This window comes from Rhopalosiphum maidis, chromosome 3 (genome assembly GCF_003676215.2).
Source record: "Rhopalosiphum maidis isolate BTI-1 chromosome 3, ASM367621v3, whole genome shotgun sequence".
Lineage (NCBI taxonomy): Eukaryota > Metazoa > Arthropoda > Insecta > Hemiptera > Aphididae > Rhopalosiphum > Rhopalosiphum maidis.
The window spans coordinates 31,316,410-31,339,571 of record NC_040879.1 but is presented as its reverse complement, the minus strand read 5'-3'; the positions used below and the strand labels follow the sequence as shown (position 1 = coordinate 31,339,571).

Sequence of the window (23,162 nt, the reverse complement as noted above, 5' to 3'; positions counted from 1 at the left end):
ATTTATTTCTTACTTTTTTAAAATAAAAAATTTAAAAATGTTATTTGTATAAATATTTGTACATGTTTTTTTTGATATGCGAAATATACTATTATTATTATATCCAAATATTTCTGATTTAATAAAAAAACGTACTAATTCACCAGGAGCCTACAAAAATCCTGATTACGGCACTATATGAATGTATCGATAAGTACGTATAGGGCATAGATGTTGTCTATAATATATAGAATGTGGGCGTCACTTTTTTCGGCTAAAACATATCGTTCACTTTTTGGCTGCAAAATCAGATTTTATTATAAAGTTTATAATTAATTTATCTTTTTTTTTTAAATTTAATCATAATTATCAAGTATAAATATATTTAATATTTTCTAAAAAAACTTTAAATATAAAACTCAATATTATTTTACGTAGGTAGGTACTTATTTATTTATTGTCATTGTAGAAGTCGAATATTTATTAGACAGACGATAATGTGACAATATCCATGACGCTACAAAGAAAAATTAAGTAAAATCTGATCTGACTACAATATTCGACTAAATGTTCTTTATTTGACTGTACTGAGTGTTGACTGAGGGCATAGGCATAATTGATATTATTGTTTTTATTATGTATATTTTACTATATACAAAATAATCAATTTTTTTAATAACAATAATATTTCATTATTTATAGATACTTTTATCCCACCCGTTGAATCATTTGGGAAGTTCAATAAATGTGCCATTTTTTGCATTTTCCCGATAAATATCTATATTATTATAAAATAAAGTAACCAAATTGACATCATACCCCTCGTCGGAAGACAAAGTTAAACATAAAATTTAAAATTTAATATTTATAAACAGCAGCTTAGTCAGTCACACTTATTAATATTACTATTACTACTCATACTAATGCTCGAACGTCAGACATCACTACGTCTGTATGTCATTAACACCAAAAAATTTGGAATTGTCTATATTTGAGCACCGGGACCCTTACGAAAAAGATTAATTATATGTTATACTATATCTAATATCATGTAGTATTTAATATTTTTTTTAGAACTATTTAGGTAGTATCACGTATTAATTAATAATGAAATAAATCATTTTTCATTGACAATAATAATTTTTATTTTATTTATATGGTTGAGTTAATCTAGGTAAATTTACCTAAATAGTTGAATTTTTTATTTTAGATAATTTTTTAGATAACTCGCAACTATTTATCTAGAAGAGATAGAAGATAAATATTTATTTGTTCAAATAAGTCGCAACACCGCTTACAATAACATTATGAGACGTAGATTCACGTATTTTTTATAAAATCGTATATTTGTATGACACCATCATCATTAAAAACAGGAGTCGTGAATAGGCAACTTTTAAAACGCACAGATCCATATTGTCGTGTGTGTGTCTGATTCAAGGTGCGCAGTTTATAGTGTAATAATAATTTATAAACCGTTGATGTTAAAAGTTTTAGTTTTGTTATATAATATATATTGCAAACTATTAACCTCGTAAATATCGTTTTTTTTTTCATATTTTACTAGGTGTCTTTTTTCATTTTTGCTGTTTACGTACACTGTCAAGACGTATAATCTATAAACAAAATTGAAAATACTATATATAAGTATATAGGATTAATTTGAATGTATAATGTATAATATACCTATAACGAAATAAAAAAGTAAGTTTCTCTGGAATTTTTAAATAAATTTGAAACACAGTTAATAACCAAAAAAAGAAGTAAAGTATAGAATCACCGAAATAACTAACGTATTATCGAGAAAGTATCAGAAGTGCGGACTATAATAGTGGACTAACAGTGGCGTATTTTCAACTTTTTTCTGGGGTTCAACACTTTTTTCATTTTTTACATTATATAGGTACTGACGGCAATGATATTAGGGAATAGCAATTAATAGATTTTATACATAGAAAATTGTAATAAGAAAAAACTACTTGATTGATTTAAAAAAAAAAAAATAGTGTATATTTTAATTTAAAATGGTACTAAATGACAAATGTACAATATCTAATCGTCTTTTTTTTTAATAAGTTTATCCAAAATTTGATGAGATGGAAGAGTATCTTGACTGTAAATGGACAACATTACAAAACTGTTAAGTTTATTTCAAAAAGAAAGACATTTTACAAAAAGAAAAATATATTTTAGTGAATAAAATGTTAATACTTACTTCAGAAATAGTATTATGTAAGTATGTTTTTATTAATTTCATTATTAATTTCGAAAATTTTCTTTCATTTGGCGTAGTCAATACAAGGATTATTGCTAGAATTTAAAGCAATTTGAATATACTAGGAAACATATATATTTATTGCATATACTTAATGCATCAATTGCATTATTTGGCTTTTCGCTCATATTTTTTATAACTAATTAATAATTAATATAATAAAAAAACTTAATAATTTTTTTTCATAACTTGATTTATAATAGATCAAAGCTAGAAATCCGTACTATTCTATAGTAAGTTTAAAAATAGAAAATGTAAAATGCATGTTTTGCATATTTTGTCATTTTTAAAGAAAAAGTACATATTTAATTGATATTTGTAGTATTCATACGCATATTAGTCATATTTTATAATATAATAAAATTCAATATTGTTTAACATACTTTATTTTAATCGTCACAGTTGGCTATTAAATTAACGACAAGGATGCTGTGCGTATATTAATCTCCATTACACTAATATTATATAAATAGGTTGGTACTATCTTATTGTCGATTAGTTACCATAGATGTATTTATTGTATTAAGTTACCAAAGTTGTTGTACACAAATACACGCACCATACATTTTATATTAAAAATTACAATTTACATAATAAATAACAATAATTATTTAACATGTTTAGTACTTACTTAAGTGAGTTGTATATACTATATAGCAGTGGTTGTCAACCTTTTCGGGTCCACGGCTCCTTTTGATTTTGAAATAAAATGTACGGCTCCCATACGAATATTTAAAATAAACAAATTTAAATTATTTATAATAATTTTAATCTAACTTTATTTTTAATGGGACGGCTGTGCTTGTTTTTGTTGCATTATATCATCAAATAAATGTAAATAGTAATCGAAATATGCTATTACTCGATATCGCAAACACGGTTATCGACGGCCGATCTGTCTCACACACCCAAAATGTAATATGTATTGGTGCGCGGAAATTGTATTTTTAGTTTCTATTGCGAACGCGGCTCCCTTAATAATGACCGGCGACTTCTTTGGGAGCCGCGACGCACAGGTTGAAAAACACTGCTATATAGTATTATAGTATATTATACTGTGGCCCGTACATAGGTGGAGCTAGAGGGTCTCTGGAGGCTTTACAACTTTAAAAAGTTCATAACTCACTTTAAAATGATAATATCAATAAAATCATATGATAGTTCCTAGATAGTATTCTTACCTTTAAATTTGATGATAGGTTAATTTATTTTAATATTAAAGCTAACATCATAAAATGTGTTCTGCTGAACTCAAATATGCTATGGTGTACGTTACATAAATCTTCCGTGTAAATATCTTTAATCATTAATCCAGTGCTTGGGACTTTATATACTTAAAATCATAAAATTATGCGCATACATACGCATAATCAAATATCGTAATATGCGCTTAAATATGTTTATATGAAAACATTTTTAATTAATTAAAAAGATAGGGCCAAACTATTGATCTAATGATCTCTTTAGATTTTTTTAACATTCAGCAACTTATTCTATATCGAGCAATTAAAATTAATTAAATTAATTTCCACACTCAGGTATATTTTTATGTATAAAAAAATAGTCATTATTTTATAATTCTAATTATGTGCTTACTTGTGTTACACTGGATTATTAAATGTTTTTGATGTTCTCGACTTTGAAAGATCTTCTATTATCTGTTGGTAAAGTTTTATAGGTGGAAAATGATCTTCCTGCGTTTACCGATGTGATTGTGGTATATTTAAAATACGTCAGATCATTAATATCCAAATCTTCTGGTAAGTCTTTCATATCAATTAATTCACCATTAAGAATGTTTTTAATTTTTTTTAGCAAAAGAAGACCAACATTTTTCTATTCATTTTTCTCTAATAAAATACGGAATCACGTTATTTATTATCGATTTATCGGCTTTATTACAAACGAAATCATATACCTAGATAAAATTCATTTAGAACGCATCAAAAATGAACATTAATATTTTGAATTTTTATTATTCATCGTTAATGAAATTATTGAAATTTAAAAAAAAGTAAAGAATATGCATTAAAACGAATTAAACTTTATAATATACATGTGAAGAAAAAAACCTAAAATATGCAATAATATGCAAATTCATGAAGTCCCGAGTCCTGTTCATTACTATATTGTACCGATTACATTTTTGGTTAAAAAATAATTATTACAAATATAAGCAATAAAATTTTTTTCATGAGATTTATAGGTAGCTTATATGGCTATTTATATGCTTTGAATAATGTATATTTAACAATGGAATTTTGGTATCAAATTTATCTCAAATAAATATTAAAATATTAGTATTAATTTTAATTTTAATTTAGTGCTCGGAAGTTGTTGTATTTATCTGTTTCTTGGACTATTAGATTTATTGCTTAGTGAACTAGAAATCCTTTTTAAAACACTACGAACAAAATATAAAAAATTTATAGTGCATTAGTGCATAGTATTTAGCGCTTTTTAAAATTTAGAGCATAATATTTCTTAATTTCACAATTTTTTAAAGCATATTTTATAATTGATGATCAAAAGTTTTGACAATTCATAAATCAAAAAAAATAAATACAATCATATTGTGATTTCTTACTGTGTTCTTGTATTATACGTTTCAAAATTTATATTTGACATTAAAAATGATGTTTTGCCTGTATTAACCAATATATAATTATAGCTGTTATAATTTGTTACTATACTTAAAATATGTTTATTATACAATAGAAGCAGCTACGATTATTTTCTATAAATACTTTTCTAGAAAAATAATTCAATGATTATTATTAATGGCATTGATAAACCTAGTCATATGTCGTAAATACTAAATATTATCACTCTCGTTTAATATGTCTGACGTTCGTGTACGGTAAAGACCGTTTAGATTATACGATGTTGTTTTTAGTTTAATTATTTTAATTAGAATATTTTCATTTCATTATGCTAAAGCTAAACAATCTGCGACAAGTCGTTTGAAAAGTGTTGTGTTAGAATATGGTACGAATATATTTAAAACATTAAAACCGATGGAAGTATACTTATTTTGCAGCATCCAAGTTATATGAAGACGTGAAGTGAAGCTAGTAATAGAAAATTTGTAGTGACCCACTGGCCACTGACCCAACATAATAATACTGATAAACATAAACGAGCAGCTATTAGAAAACACGAAAAGAACACAAATTAAAGTTCAAAAGCTAGTTGTGTTCCAAAAAAGTGTTTATTCTCATACGATTTGTGTAAAGCTTTGTTGTCAGCAAATATACATCTACTCAATAAATAACTCAATTAAAATTATTTTTTGAAAAAGTATACATTTAGAGAAGTTTCGAGTAACCCATGTCGGTTGACAAAACAACAGACTCTAATGAAAGATATGTAGCCATGGTTAAATAATGATTTTATTGAATATTGATGTACCTAGAAAAATGTACTTACAAACAACCGGAGTTCTTAAAAAAGCAAATTTTTAAACGATAGTAAAATTTTTTGATCATTCAATGTTTGTTCTTTGGCCAAATGGAATTTGATGACAGTCTATTGTTTGTGACAGATGATGCGCCATACATGGTGAAAGCTGAGCAAACAGTTCAGTCTCTGTATTCTAAAATGATACACTTATCATATCTCGTACACGATATCTATAATAGAGTAGCTGTAAATGTAAGAGAGAAATTTAAAAATTTGGTGATGTCATTTTAAGGGTTAAACAATAAGTGTCAAGGGTTCTTAAAGGCTCTTGTACGTGTTTTAATATTTAAAAATGAAGCATTAAATATACCACATCCACCAGAGCCAATATTAACTGTATGGGGTACTTGGTTAATGGCTTAGTAGTCCAATGCAACACCTTTAAAGGTAAGAACAGAATTAAACCTAAGCAATTTAATTTAAATATTTTTTAATTGGGTACTAACTAACAGGTAGTATTTCTGATTTTTATTTTTAAATTTCAGTTAATCACGCAAAAACATTCTACAAATAGATTTATTTTATTCAATAAATATTTTTAAAGGTTCAATTAATTTAATTTTTTTAATTTTGATAAAAATTTAAAAATCAGAATTTATTAATTTACTTTTTACTAATTATTTATAGTTCAATAAAATATTTGTACAAATGAAAATTTTGTATTGAAACAAAAATTCAAGTCCATTTTTTTAAAGCATATTTGTACTTTTTTAAGCATATAAGTGTATGCATATATAGTACTTTTTAAAAGCATTAAGTTTCAACAGTGGTGGCGTCAAGGACTTGTAAGGTAGGGCCATGGCCCTACTTGAAAATGTCTGGTCCTACCACTGGCCTATCCTTAGACATTATAATATACTCATTTTTAATTTTTTGTGGCCCTACCTAGGAAAAAATCCTGGCGTCGGCACTGTTTGTATATATTATATATTTTACTATAAAATATAATTATATTAGATTGTTTTTGATACTAATAAAAAAAAAATTATAAATTTATTAATAATTAAAATCAAATTATTAAACATTAATTTGAATACTAATTTATTTTCTGTTTAATGAAAACTGTTTAAATAACCCAAAATTTTTAAAGTAAATGGCTCTGTTAAGAATAATCATTTGTTGGTTTAAAATTGTCTACAATATAGACTCTACATATCTTATTTCTTATTTGTTTATAAGAGAAGTAAGGACCTCAGATTTGCATTTTAGCGCAAGTACAATTAATGTGTAACATTGTAACAACTAAAAAGTTTGTGGAAATTTTACATTTAGTAGTTAATATTTAGTTTTGTTGGTTTCAATATTAGTTATGATTGATATATTATTAATGGTAACAACATTGTGTTTTGTTGAAATAGTTATTTTTATTATTTTAAATTTATTGTAATATTTTACATACTTATAACTTAATTTAAAATCAAAATATCAATTTATTATAATATGTCTATTCAATAATTTTGTGACAATTATGTGGGTGTGGCATTCTTTTAAATTATGTACTAAATGTAGTATGTACTAATGTCTAATATACAAAAAAAAAACTTATGTATGAAGTAAATTAATAATGAATTTTCCAAGTAAAAATATTTTATAATTATGATTTTATATGTTAATTTAAGTATTTTAAATTATATATGGTTAGTATCAACTAAGTTTATGTGCTGATTTATTTACATTAATGATTTAAATATTTTAATACATTCAAAATTGAACATTTTAGGGTCTGACTTTTAATACTGTAAGATTTCGTTTTCATTGACAACCAATTATTAATGTAACTGATATTCCAGCTTCTAAGAATATGGAAGGTGATATCATCAAAGTATTCCTACATCAACATGGTGGTTGCCATTTTTAATTACAGTGAGTTCCGCTTAATATGATTACATTGGTTCAGATCATTTTGATTCTATTAACCGGTTTATTCCATAAAACTTTTTTTTTTTATTAATGAGTTTAAATTTATATGTATGTTTAAAATTAAATTAAAATAAAGTAAAGAAACTATCTATTTTTGATTGTACTCGAGAATCTACTAATTTCATTTTCATATTAGTCTGAAATTAAAATTCATATTCAGTTAATATAATATATAAATATCTCAGTTAATAATAATATTAATATATGTACATTGTACCTATAACTTTTGGAACAACTGAAAAGAATCGTTTTCGACATATTTTTGAATAGCTCCTTTTAACTTTTTCAAAACAATTTTTGTTTCTTTTTAGTAAAAATTTGAAATATCATTAAAACGATAAGAATGTTCTTAAAAATGATTCAATTATCATCCAGTACTTGGTGATTCTAATAAAAAGTTAATTTAAAATTAGTAACATAAGATCTGGTTTGGGATTTTCAATTTTGATTCCAATAAACGGTTGATTCTATAAACCAGTGATCACATTAAACGGAACCCACTGTATTTTATTATACAGTAGGTAAAATAATATTTATTTATTTATTATTATTATAAACTTGGAAAAAAAGTTTAGTTGAATTTGAAATATACACAAATGTTTATATTAGTTAAGTATGTAATATTTTATGTAAATATGAAATAATGTAATATGAGTATTTTTATATGTTAAACAAATGTTTCTAAGAATATTGTACTTAATATATTAATCACAATTTAAGATAATATGGTTGTCCGACAAACTATGTATTTGTCCCTAGCACACGAGTGTTGAAAGTACTTGACAAAACAGCTATTTAACTAACTGCCAGAGTGCTCTATCGAGATCCTTATGAAATATGTTTCCGTTTTTTTTCAATTCATTATAAATCATTATTAATTATTATAAATAATATTGAGATAATATATTATATTATTCATAAGCATAATTTTAGGGAGGCTTGGGGCTACCCAAAATCAATCGTAACCCTCCCAAAACAGTTTTTATATATCCCCTTCCACTTTTATATATCTCAGGGACCATACACACTGTACATACATCATACATGCAAATTATAATAACCCTCCCAAATTTAAAGCTCAAATATTACTATACATAGATACTTAAATGTATTGTAATAAATTTATATGGTCAATAGCGTTCAATAGACAATGAAAAAGTGTAGTATGAACAAATGAAACAAATGAAAAAAGATATTACTTTGAGATAATGCCTAATAACATACCGTACAAACCATGACTAAATAGTTGATTTAAGAAAACTATGCATTGGAATACATTTTAACCAGGAAATTGAATACAGATGGACTAGAAAATTTGTTTAGCTTTTTAAAGGGCATGGCTGGAAGTGCTTGTAACAACATTACACTTTTAGACTTCAAATACTGGTGATTCTTAAATAAAAAGAAATTTAAATTAATGTTATTATTATGTAGCTAATATGTAATTTATTTGTTATACATTATAATTTATAGTCTAAGATGGTACATATTAGGCAAGTATTCCAAAACAATATTTACCGAAAACACTAATTCACAATGTAGTATGGTTGTTAGGTGAAAATGATTTTTTTACCACCCAAATATTATTATCATCTCTTAATAATGATTCTTCCATTCATGCTAACAATAAAGCTAATATCGAAAGGAATATAATTACTGTTCCAGAATCTAATCTTCAGCTGCTAAAACAATTTGAAGTAATTTTAAAAATACTTCAGTTTTTCTTTATTATAGTATCTAGGTACTTGTTTTTAATTTTTATTACTTTTACATGGCTAATGTATTGTTTTAGATTGATACTGAAAATCGTGAAAAACCAGTATTTGATGACATCGAAAAAGGGTGTGCTTGATATGTTGCTGGTTATGTTGCTAATCTATATTCAAATAAATATTATCATTTATCTCAAACAAATTGTAATGTAACAAAAAGCTGGACAACTCATATATCTAAAGGGCACTTAACAATACCATCAGAAAATCTGTTCAAAGCTGTTTTGCAAATAGAAAATGAATTTAAATTACTATATAGTAGTGCCAGTCACATAACAATGAGCCACCGTGATCTTATCAGCTTAACCTCGATATTCTTCCATCTGGGCCAGAGTGGCAGTGTGTACGGCTGAGGAGTAGTGCAGGCGCTAGGGCTGTGTCATAGTGTGATTAGTGGTTTAGTGTTTATGTATATATTTGTAGACTGGGTAAGTTTTTGGTACTCGTCTAATATGCTACTTACCGTAGTTATTTTTATTTTATTTCATTTTATTGCGGGAAAGTACATTTGAGTTGATGGGGTTCTAGAACGAAGATTTTTTAAAGTGAAAAAAAGAGATAAGGCAAATTTATTGCCAATAATACAAAATTAAATAGAACTAGGATTAATTATTTTATTCAGATCAATGGCGAGCATGTATTACCTTAGATATACCAATATATAGGTTATCATCATGATACTGTCAATCACTCCGAGTGTTTTGTTAATCCTAAAATGGGCGCAAAAACACAAATGATCGAGTGTATATGGAGACATGTCAAAACTAAATACGGAATTAAAACCCGAGGAGTAACTGATATGTTAAGCCAACAATTAAAAGAAGAATGGTGGTGGTCCATTAATACACAACACGACTTAGAAGTTTTTTGTAATGATGTAAAAATAATATTTAATGACATATATAAATATTATTAAGTACTTGACAGCGTTAAATTAATAAATTATTATTATTATTTTTTTTAGTAGGTATCATTTTACAGTAAATAGCATATTAGACGAGTACCAAGTTCTTTTCTATCTATACTGGTATGGTTCCAGTTTTAATTACTTAATTTTCGTACACTGAAGGATTAGGTAATTAATTTTCAATATGGTTATGTTTAGCTATATAAATGTTTCTATCTAGAATTAAAATACAGTGTTTATAATCATTTAAAAAAGTCTATTTAAAATCAAAATTTTAATAAAATTATAATTTGATACTTGTTTAAGGTGTATGGAGAGAACTTATAATTTAAACATGGTATTTTAACTTATTTAATGATTTTTATTACAATTTAATTTGATATAAATGAATCAAAAAAATTATTTATTTATGAAATACATTTTTGAGTAGTTAGTAAATAAAAATGATGTTATTACCTAACAGAACACCTATGGTTTTCCCTTAAAAATCACAGACTTTATTCATTTCAAATACCAAATAATAGTTAAAACTACAGTAATGATAATATAAAAAAAAATATAAGGAATGCAATAATGTAAAAATTAACAAAACACATAAAAATTTAAAAAAAATAAAAACCAATTAAAATATAAATTTAAACCTAAACCTCATGAAATAATAATCTTAAGAACTAACAAACCACACCATCAATTGATTGGTTTCACAATACAAATTGTTTTTAAAATAATTTAAAATGTTAACCGTTGACAACATACTAATTTTATAATTTTGCTCGTAGCTCAGCTATTTTGTGACTCATGAGTTTTTGCAAGTCAACTAATTTTAATGCTAAGCCCATGTTTCCTTGAATTTTGATTTTGCCTTGGAAAAATGCTTTTTGAGGATTTAATTTCCCTGATATCAGTTCAACAACATCCTCATCTTTCATTGTGAATGTTACATCTGGTTTGCCTGTAATCAATATTTCAACATACAATATCAATAAATATATTACAAATAATTATGATTATTATAGGGTTGGTTTTCGTTTTTATAAAATGCTATGCATTTACTAAAATATTAATAGAACATTATTGTTTTAATAACAGTTAATAATTATCATATGAACAATATAAACATATATATATATTTTAAATAGCCATTTTAATATTATGATTTGTTTTAATATTCTTTGTTATAAAAACCATTTATGAAACTAAACATGTTGGCTCTTTAAAACTTAAATGTTATTTATTTAAAATATATACAAACTAATGTCTTTTTACAATATATAATGTTATGGTACATAATATAGATTACAGTACATAAAAGTTACATTGTTTTCTATATTTTTTTTTCACTTACAGACTATAGTTATGATTGTTTACTACTATTTAAGATAGTATTTCTACTATCCTGTTAATAACTCACAACTACTCAATTACTTAGTACATATTAAATTCATTTTTTGTAATACCTGTGCCATAAAACGTAATACTTCCTTTTCCGTTTTTTGCATCAATAATCCACATTCCTTCCTTTCCTTGGGTGTTGGTAACTTTAAAACAATAAATACCACGTACTCTTTCAATGATATTTTCTTTGTCATCTAACATGGCTTCTTCAAGAATTTTGAAAATTTTATAAACCTTAAAAATAGTTGGATCTTTATCCGTAGTTGGCTTAGCCACTTCTTTTTTTGGTGTTCTATGTTAAATAAATATTAAAAGTGTATAAATGTTGGAGAAGTTATTAAACAATTGTGTAGGAGTTTGCTTACTGTGAAGTCTTAGGAAACCCTTGTTTGTATAAAGCTACTATGACCGCGCCACCCAAACCAATGTTTTGTTGAAGAGCTACCTTAGCGCCTGGTACTTGTCTTTTGTCAGCTTTGCCAAGTAGTTGCCAATACAATTCACTACATTGTGCAATTCCTAAAAAGTTGTACGAAAACATTTATAATTTTTGTTTAAAGAATGATATTTTATTAGTTCTATCACTATCAATATTTTTAAGCACACAACCCTATTTTAATGTGAATTCTAAAGAATTTAGGGCGAAATTGTCATTAAATATTAATAGCAGTTTAATAAATTGGTTTTTGATCTGTCAATTTTAATATTTAAATTCAATAAATACATAAAATTATGTATTTATTTATAGTAAAATAACAGTTAATAAGTTCAAAAGTTAATACCTAATTATTTCAGTTAATTGTTAGTATTCAATTCATGACATCAATCATGCTTTTAAATAATTTTATTTATTAATATGTTAAATTGTATACATTGAATTATTACTGTATATTACTATAAAATTATAAATCTAAAATTAATTTATGACATTACTTTACATTGTATATTTTCTTTAATATTTAAAGTCAAATGTGCAATATAAAAATTGTTTGTACATTAAATAAATAAGTAAAAAATTATATTGTTTTTACTAAAAACAATCAAAGGTTATTGTGGATTTAGATTTATATTTCGTAAGACAAAAAATACCATCAAACTTTGCCCCTTTAATTGACCTAGTAAACAATGTTATTTTGAATCATATTTAGATACACCATAGACTTGGTGTGTAACTGGTGTAAAATATAGGATAATTTAATTTCTCAATTTGTTATAATATACCTGTAGCACCCAAAGGATGACCTTTAGAAATTAAACCACCACTTGGGTTTACAACTACTTGTCCTCCATAAGTATTTGAACCAGACTCAACAAACTCTCCAGCTTTTCCTGGTTTACAAAGGCCCAAAGCGTCATATGTGATTAATTCATTTGCAGAGAAACAATCATGTAATTCTACTACATCAACATCTTCTGGTTTGATAGTAGTCTTACTAAACAATTTATCAGCTGCCAATTTTGTCATGTCATATCCTATCTATAAAAATTACACACGTACATCAACTAGCTTTAAATACAATTACAATAATATATAACTGATATTTACTATTTGAACACAGCTTTGACCAGAGAATGTGGTCGGTGGGTCAGTAGCCATCTCCATTCCAACAATTTCAATTGCTTGATCCTGAAGGTTATTTTCAATAACAAATTTTTCAGATGCTAAAATAGCTGCTGCAGATCCATCAGATGTTGGGCAACATTGAAGTTTAGTTAAGGGTCCAAATACTTTGGGTGATTCAAGGATTTCTTTTAATGTATATTCTTTTTGGAATTGAGAATATCTGAAAAAATAAATGTATGAATAATAATTATAATTTATAACAATATAACATTTTTGTATAATTGTCTAGTAATAGTAAATTTTTTTTCCACTAGACTAAATTTAATAAAAAAATTACTAACGGATTATTAACTGAATGTTTGTGGTTCTTGTATGCAATCTTAGCGAGTGTTTCAGGTTTAATGCCGTTTTTATTCATATATTCCAAAGCAGCATTTCCAAAAAGCTGTGCAGTTATTGGTGCTCCATCTAAACCAACTAAATCACCCATTAGTGTCACATGTTTGTCCATTGGATTTGTCCGATCTAAAAACTAAAATATAAGATGTATTTACCTAAATACAATAGTGTTCAATATAAATAATTATTAATTTTTACTTTAGCAGACAATGATCCGGATTCCATTTTTTCAAAACCAAGTACTAATACACATTGTGCATTTTGAGATTCGATAATTTGTTTACCCAAATATAAGGCTGTAGATCCAGTTGAACAATTATTATTGACATTATAAATAGGTATTCCAGTCATTCCTACTTCATACAAAGCTCTTTGTCCACAAGTAGAATCACCTAAAATATAGTTATAATTATATATTAGTATAAAATTATATCATTTACATATTTGTTTTAAATATAATTACCATATACATATCCCACACACGCTTGATCCACTTTCTGTATACTGATTTTTGCATCTTGTAGCGCTTTAGTAACAGATTCAACAGCCATTTGTGGGTAATCAAAGTCTTCTCTACGACCAGGTTTTTCAAACTAAAATGAAATAAAATATATTATTAAGAAAACAGTTATAACCATAAACATGTTTAAGCTAAACACTATACAGATTTTAACAATAGAATACACAACATTTAGCAAAATGTATTGTATTTTTATAAAAAATATTACATTACAATTAGTTTTAGATTAAAAATGTACAAGCTTATATAAATAAATAGTAAAATAATATATAAAAATATTACTTAGGTACTAATTACAACAAAAAAAATATAAAATGATAATCAGCCATTGTCAATAAAATGATGAACATTTAGTTAGGTATCGATCGAGTAATTTATTTACCTGACCTGCATAATCAGGTAATGATTAGTTATTATTAATACCAATCTTTATAGTAATGATGTTAATAATTTAATTTTAGATTCTGATATTGTGGTGGTTTCTGGATCGTTATAAAATTTAAAATTCATAATATTTTTTCAAAATAAAAGATTTGAAAAAACAGGAAATTAGTTATCAATACAATTTAGTTTCTTTTTTTGGAGTAACTTGTAAATAAATAACCTTAACCTTGATTAAGGGTATAAAAAATGTTTACATTTATATTAACATTTTCTATTTTTTTTTATTTTATTTAAATGCTGTAAAAAACATTGCTTGGCCAAAACCCTTAACAATTTATTTCCGGGGTTTTTTTTTATACATTTTTCATAAACAAATTAAAAAATATCAAAATGCATAATCACAATATTTTATTTTAATATGCATTTAAGTTTTAATTTGAACAAAAAGCATCAAAATCCCAAAATTTTAAAAATTATTTTATAGTTAAAAATTCCTAAAATTGTTAATATCAATCCCGTAAGATTTTAGAATTTTATATTAAGTTCTTTAAAGTTGTTAAAGTTTTAACAATGAAAAGTTAAGCATAACTCCACAATTAATTTTATGGGCATCTAAATTTTTGAAATTTAACAACATTAAATACTCAGGTGTACAATAACAATTTATTCTAATCAAACATTTTCTTTCTAAAACTAATAACCTAACTAAACTAATAAGGTACTTTAAATTTTTATTTTTTACCAAATGTTTGTAATAGCATATTTTAACTATGATATCATTTTAAAAATATTTCAAACTCTTTTTGAATTATTTAATATTTATAGATATCAAATCAATCTATCTATTTATGGATAAAACTTTTTTGCTCGATCAAAAATCTTCAAAATTACAATTTTTTTAAAAATAAGCATTAATTTAAGTTAAAATTTGTATTAGTTTCAATTTTTAAGAAGAACAATGATTTTTATCATTTTATAATATCTAATTCGAAAATATTTTGATTCATTTTATTCTATAACCAATAAATATTTTATACCGTATTACTATTAATAAAATAAATTACTATGAGAAATTAATAGCAATTTAATATGTATATGATATTAGACTGATAGACCCTATCAAATTTTATGTTTGTATTTAATATATATTATATAAATATAATTATATTTCATATTTATTCTGATATTAAACAACAATGTTAGAATATAAGTAATTCAGTATTTTTTTTTTTTAATATTTTTATTAAATTCTATTTTATCATAAATAGAATATATAAATTTTGAAGAGGATAAGAGGATGTAACAATATGGATCATTATCTGAATCAACAATAACAGTACATAGTTATCAATTGTACCTTTGTTATTAGACAAGTTCAGATGATATCTACACAAATTAAAAAATATTATTGTTGTAATAAAAACTATTCAAATATACTGAAATCTCTTACCAACCTTAATTTGAAGTAAAAAAATTTATGATCAAGGCTAAAATATATTTTTGAATTTTACTATTTTAATTTATCATCAAATATTGAAAATTATACATTTGTTGGACGTTTTGAATTAATAATGTGTAAACTGCATTACAAAATAAATATTAAATAAATGATAAGTTGGATTTAAATAAATAATCCTGACTATAATGACATTATAAGTAGAGTAAAAAATGTAAATTGTATAAAAACAGGAAAAAATATGTCCAACTATAAATTAAGTAACTTTAGTTCTTAAATCTAGATTGCACTAAACATTTCATGAATAAATTTTTAAAAGTGAAATAATGGTCCTAAGACATAATTTAATAACTCATGATTGTTTGATTTATATTTATTTGTGTAGCAAATCATGAAATAAATCTATTGTTATGCAACCAAGTAGATATAAATAAATATTTAGTTTTTTTTTTATGATCTTATATAGTGGAGACTTGAATACTTAAGTCCTATGTATTAAAATATTCAAAATTGCAATTGTATAATAAAATAAAATATAACATATTGGTGTGAGCTACAAGAGTTTAAATTTGAATATAAAAATATAAAATTCAAAATATAATAAAAATAAACCGAAGTGCAGTTGCATCCCTACGGATCATCAAGTATGAAGTAATGCAACTACATGTGTTCTCAAAGGAGGTCGGTATTAATTGTTAGTATCATAGGGAAGATTATGAAAAATTATAATAATTAAATTCTTTAGACTAAAGTGAGAGATTAACAGAATTATTTAAATACAGTATAACCTCGATTAACCATCTTAAATGGATCCAAGAGTGAGAGAGATAATTAAATTAAACAGATAACAATACAATTTCTTTTTTATATTTATAATTATTATACTTATATTAATTTTAATATTATATGTATTAAAGTATATCATGATAAATTAAAATAATTTGAAAAAATCTGTTATTTTAGTTTGTTTTTATGAGTCCTACGATTTTTTCATAGATAAGCTTTTTATTTTTCTACAAGTTCATGTATACCCATAATAAAGGTGTAAAAATTCTATTCATAGTTTATGATATCATTATGATAGTGGTTGGCGTATAATAGAAGTTAACAGATGAGAGATTGATGGATTATCGGGATTTTACTATATTTTATTACCACAAATTACATACATAATATAGATGTAAGCTATAATTATTATTTTTACTGTTGTTAAAATTGTTGAATTGACTTGATAGGCATTTATTAATAATAATTTAAGTGAAAATAAATAATGTTAATATGCCTAAAAAAGAGGTGGGGATATTCATATCCCTCTTACTTCTCTTAGGAATCATATATAACTATCATTATGGCCTGGATCAATGAGTCTATAATAAATATACCACCAGGCATAATAACCAACCAGCAAATAAATAAAGTCATTATTTTAGATTTTTAGAGTCTGATCAGTGTTTCTCAACCGGTGTTCCGCGGCACATAAGTGTGCCGCGAGTTGCAACTATGGTACACGTGCATAGTATTACTTTATTACTATAATGTTCTGTCTAAAATGTATGGTTATAAGAAATGTGCCGTGAGCATAAAAAAAGGTTAATAACCAATGCACTAGATATTTAATAAAATATCTCATATTAGATACATGATCCACACTTATTACATTGTCTCAATCTTGCTAATGTAGCAAATACAATCTAAATAATAAAACAACTATAACATAGCAAATTTGCGTTCAGCTGAATCTAGGGCATCTCATAGGATTTTATTAATATTATAATTTAGAAGTTATATTTTACATAGCTATAACTAAACACTGGATTTTGTATGTATTATTGCATGTTCATATTTTTATAAATATATCAATCATATCTAAATAAATAATATTACAAATTTTTATTTTGCATATTTTCCATAAAAACGCATGATTTTGAATGTTACATATACATTTAAATGTTTTAATTTAATTTTGTAATTTTATATATATTATTCTATATAAATTTATTCTACAATACAAAATTTGAAAATATTTTTAAAAATATAATATTACATTTCTGTAAAACATTATTACTCATTAGTTACCAGGTATGTTTTAAAAAAAAATACGAAAAAACATCAGACGTTCATTGATATATTGTTGTATCTATGAAACTACTGACCTACAAGGCAAATATGTTGCTAACTTTATTGTTAGAAAATTAAATGTTGATTCACTATCAAAATCTTTTCATATAGTTTAAAAAATTCTTGAAAAACAAATAATAATACCATACCAAAATGTGTAAATGATTGTCTTTAAATAACTGTAATAAAGAAAAATTATTTTGCATATTTTGTGTTTTTTAAGTGCATATTTTAAAATTTGGAATGTATATAATCCGGTCTTTAGCTATAACACACTTTAAAATGATAATATTAATAACAGTCTAAAAGATACTACACATTATATTTATTTTTATATTTGATATGATCATAGGTAAATTTATATTCTAATATTAAAGCTAACTACTTACAATGAATTCTGCTAAGAGCAAATTTGCTATATTGTACATTAGATGGAGTCAACACACATAGATAAAACATCCTCTTATTTTAAAATGTATAAAATACATAAAATACATTTCATGCAAATATTAATAATGAGAACAGGAAGAACATTTTTTAGTCTGGTGAAAAATAAGTGGATATTCTTTTATTAGCAGCATGTGCGCTCAAAATTCATCTGAGCACTACTACCTAAATTGTACTTAAAAGAAAAATATAAATTAAATACACCTATAGCCCATTCAGTGCTAGATCTAGGAAGGGTGAACCAGGGCATTTACGCTGGAAGTCTTGGTCAGGAGCCCCAAATTACCGAATAATAATTTTTGTTTACCCATTTTTTTTTTTTATTTAAGAGAGTAACTAGTATATAAGTTTAACAGTAGCTTAGAAGAACTGAATTTTTAGAGGATTCCAATTTTATACTAGGTTTTATGTAAAAAAAATACTAGATCGAGGACTGATAATACGTACGTATTATCACTGTGTTATTTAAGATACGTAGTAAGGTTTAAATCAGGTTTTAACATTTAAAAAAAATACATAATTACTATGACATTTTTCTTTGATTTTTGATTTCTATCATACAGTCAATACTTTTAACCCTTTATTTATATTGTAGCAAGCATTATTATGTCATTATTTTGAAAATCATTGGTTTAAATATTATTCAATTCCTCTGAAAAATACATTAAATTGACATATTTCCAAGTATAAATTTGTAAATAAAAGAATTTTATAAATAATATTTCTTCATAACTTATTGGCTTGTAAAAATATTAGTATCTTATTTAGTCCCCACAAGGAGAGCATCATTAAATAGGTACACATGCATATCGTATAAAAATGAGAAAAAAAGTCAGATAACTCAAGCGAAGGTGAATAGTATTATAATAAACATTTATTTAAAACAGATAAAAAATTAAAAATTTAAGATAATATTTTATACAAAATATCTATTTACAATTTTTTATTGTTTTAAATATTTTTGTGTTACTTTCAATGTTCTATAATTATTGAGTACCTAATTAATAACAATGAAAAATAATACAGTGAGCGCAACATTCATACAATACGGTACGATATCAATGGTGAAGCATTACATAGCAATACCTATGACAAGTTAATAAAAATAAAACTGTGCTATGTATAAATACAAAATCTAGCTACAGAAGAAAATGTTTAAGACAAAGTTTTATGACCAACATTGGATAATGTTTTTAGAAATCTTAGACAATATGAACTATTTATTGAAAAAAATCAATAATTTAATGGGTTATTGTTAAAATGTCCATGGATTATATTAATTGACAACCCGACCTGGTTACCTACGAAAGCTACAACTGAAAATCTTAATGAATGAACTATTGCACTCGTGCGCGACATCTTCAGTTACATAATAAGTAATAAGTGGAACGCGAAGAAGAGAAAGGACCACCATAGAGTGACACAACAACAGGAAGTGAAATCAAAAGCATAACTTTTTTTTCTACCAAGACACCGCTAAGAAAAGCATGGTAGCGATGTACACTGAATCATCGTTTGTAGTCTTCGAGCAATAAGTTAAGACGAACAATTTTTTATTCGCCAATAGGTACATAATTGGCCTTGGTTACCTTGGTCATACCGACTCCAACGACGTATACTTTGGGCTTGGACATATTTTATTTGGCGATTGAGATGAGTATAGGTGCGATGGTCGACAAAAAAAAAAAAAAACCGAATGAATTGTTTGGGAAATAAAAATGTTTAATAAAAAAATAAAATAAATAAAAAGCAAACTCGGCGGACGACGGCGACGAGCGATGTGGACAGCGGCAATGACTGGCTTTCGCTGAAGCGCTGCGATATCACACAGTCAGCAGTTTGACGAACACGTCCTTATCAGCGAGATCGTTATCACATACGCGCGCACATCGACGGCACGAAAATTGTTATGAAAATAAATTGGAATATTGTTTTTTACGTAGCACGCCGAACCGTCCTTCGACGGCGCTCGCTGACGTCAACGTTTGGTGAAATCGTAGTGCGCTGATACGAAATATTTCGTAAAAAATCAGGAAGTCGGTCGACTTTTTTGTTGATAAATTTATTTTTCTACCTATTGTAGATTGCTCAACAATCATGTTTATTTCGATCAACACGAATATTATAGTAATATACGTTGGACGTATAGGCATCACGCCCCTCTTCAGTCACAGTCCACGGACTATATTGTAGGTACACAGAGCGTTCGCCGTTCGTTTTGCATTAGTGCCGTAGCTAGAATTTAGGAGGAGGGAATGAGGGGGGGATAGCTGAAAATGTTTAAGTTTTTGAAACATGAAAAATTTTAGATTCTAAAAAAATGTTCAAATTTGTTTTTAATTAGGTATTATGGCCGATTGGCAATTTACTATTTAGTTTCTGTTGATAGTTGAATTAAAAGTTTAAAAGTTTTCACATGGAGTTATGCATTTGAATATATAATAGTTAAAGTCAAAGGAGAGGGCCGAGAAGGGTTCTTGGGATAGTTGTATCCCTACTGCTCCCAAGAGTACAACACTGTTTCACATAAAGCTTAGGTATGTTTATCATACATTTTTTTAACTCCTACAGGTACTTATTAAAGGGCCTCGACCTATAAACATAACTACTTCGTGTAGTTCAATGTAATTTCGTTGCTATTTAAATTATTTTTTAAGTAGAAAACATTCGTTAATGTATTCTCAACATAACCTCATCAATAGTGGAAGGAGATTATAATAATTTGTTATTGGGAAAATTATTAAGTAAAACTTCTAAAAGTAGGTCTACTTACTTAATTAATTATGTAGACTTAGATTGTAAATAGGTAAATATCTATTTTTGTTGAATAAAAATCAGTCAGATCTAATAATAAATAATTATTATTCAGTAGGTCTAAACATGTTATACATAACACTGATTGCGTTATTCGTATATATACCTACAAATACACACACACACACACACACACACACACATATATATATATATATATACTTAGGAAAAGTTTACCGCGGTGGTTCAAATCTCAAACGATACAATGAATGTGAATCTAAGATTTCGAATCTCAATTATTTAAGAAACCTATCTACCAATAAATCTAATAAGTTTATTAAAATTAAAATTAAAAAAGAAAAACACAAAAAATTTGTTTCAACAAATATTGGTAGGTTACCTAAGAGGAAATAAAATAAATTACTATAATTAAAATTACAGGTTTTTTTTCATAGTATTTTTTTTATCGACTTTTTAGATTTATGTAATTTATTAATTTGATCTAATTTAAATTTACAATATTTTTAATTTTTTCACGATTATACGTATGTACTACATATTCTTGTACTAAATATTATTAATCCGTTCAAAATAATTATTGTGTAATATATTATAATATCTAATAATAAATATATAAGTATAGGTATAAAATTAAAATAATATTTATGTTGGGAAATAATGTTGAAAGTCTGAAAACTCATAATAATTTACTAATATGTTAAAAAAATAATATAAAAAAAATATTTTATAATTGAAAAATACTTCACAGCTCATACTTTCTATACTCTGTAGTCTATACGTATACTGTATACAGTATATTTTAGTAGGTAGTTATTATATATAAATATGACACGCCATTTTTTATCATTATTTTTTTCGTTTATAGATATCACTATGTAGAAAATGTACCAATGTTAGTTGCTGACAATTGTAATGTTATATTTAAAAATAATTTAACGATTAGCAACAAAATATAGCCGTCATCACATTTTTACATTTTTGTGTACAGGTATTTAGTTTTTTCACTGCCATATTATTAGCAGGCATCTACATTATTCTTATAATAAAATATGCATTATTGCATTAAGTTAAAATTTTAAATTCTCTGTAGAGTATTAAAATACAGCCATTTTATACTGCAAATAATATACCTACCGAGTCATTTACGTCCAAACTGCTGGTCACCACTAAGATCTACACATTTCGATGTATTTGAATATTTTTAATGCTTTGTAAATAATTTTTATTGATTTATAAGTTAAAACATATCTAATTGAACTCAAAATCAAATTTCGGTTCTCAGAATTACAAAATATCCTTATTTTCATATTCGCTAAACGAATCCCCGAACAGAACACCGGTAAAACTTGTCCAATGAAATAAAAATCCGAAAAATATATTTTATAATTATTATTATTTATATACTACAGTATATGACAGACTAGCTATACTATAGACTCTATAGTATAGAGTATAGATGATTTTATTAGGTTGGGTATTATATTTGTTTAATGAAATTTAATCATATATACATAACATATGTTATTGCAATGTGATTATCATATTAAATGGAAAGTAGTAAATTAAAAATGTATTACACTTATCTTTACTGAGTTTTCTAAATTTTTAAAATGAATTTAGTTTAGTTATTTTAGAAAATGCTTAATCTGAGTTTTGATTTGAAAAAATTGTACCTGATTTTTAACTGCTTGATATCGAATTGTAAAAACCAAATCTTCAGTGTTCTTAATTCTAATAGGTTTTTTAGTTGCAAAAAGTAGCGAAATATTTAGATTAATAACAAAAGGTA

The 23,162-nt window shown here is 25.3% G+C and overlaps 1 protein-coding gene and 1 pseudogene across 1 annotated transcript; one reads left to right on the top strand and one right to left on the bottom strand.

Annotated features, from left to right (window-relative positions):
* The first annotated feature begins 8,972 nt into the window (after positions 1 to 8,972).
* LOC113557888 lies at positions 8,973 to 10,518 on the top strand (annotated as a pseudogene).
* A 241-nt stretch (positions 10,519 to 10,759) lies between these two features.
* On the bottom strand, positions 10,760 to 20,395 carry LOC113555937 (non-specific lipid-transfer protein). Its single transcript, XM_026960567.1, has 9 exons — positions 20,188 to 20,395; positions 14,137 to 14,266; positions 13,872 to 14,065; positions 13,616 to 13,806; positions 13,257 to 13,494; positions 12,932 to 13,187; positions 12,076 to 12,229; positions 11,773 to 12,002; positions 10,760 to 11,267 (listed from the first exon to the last, which is right to left on the bottom strand). Exons 1-9 carry the CDS (start codon positions 20,230 to 20,232, stop codon positions 11,077 to 11,079), a joined length of 1,629 nt encoding a protein of 542 aa, XP_026816368.1. The 5' UTR covers positions 20,233 to 20,395; the 3' UTR covers positions 10,760 to 11,076.
* Between the last annotated feature and the right edge of the window lie 2,767 nt (positions 20,396 to 23,162).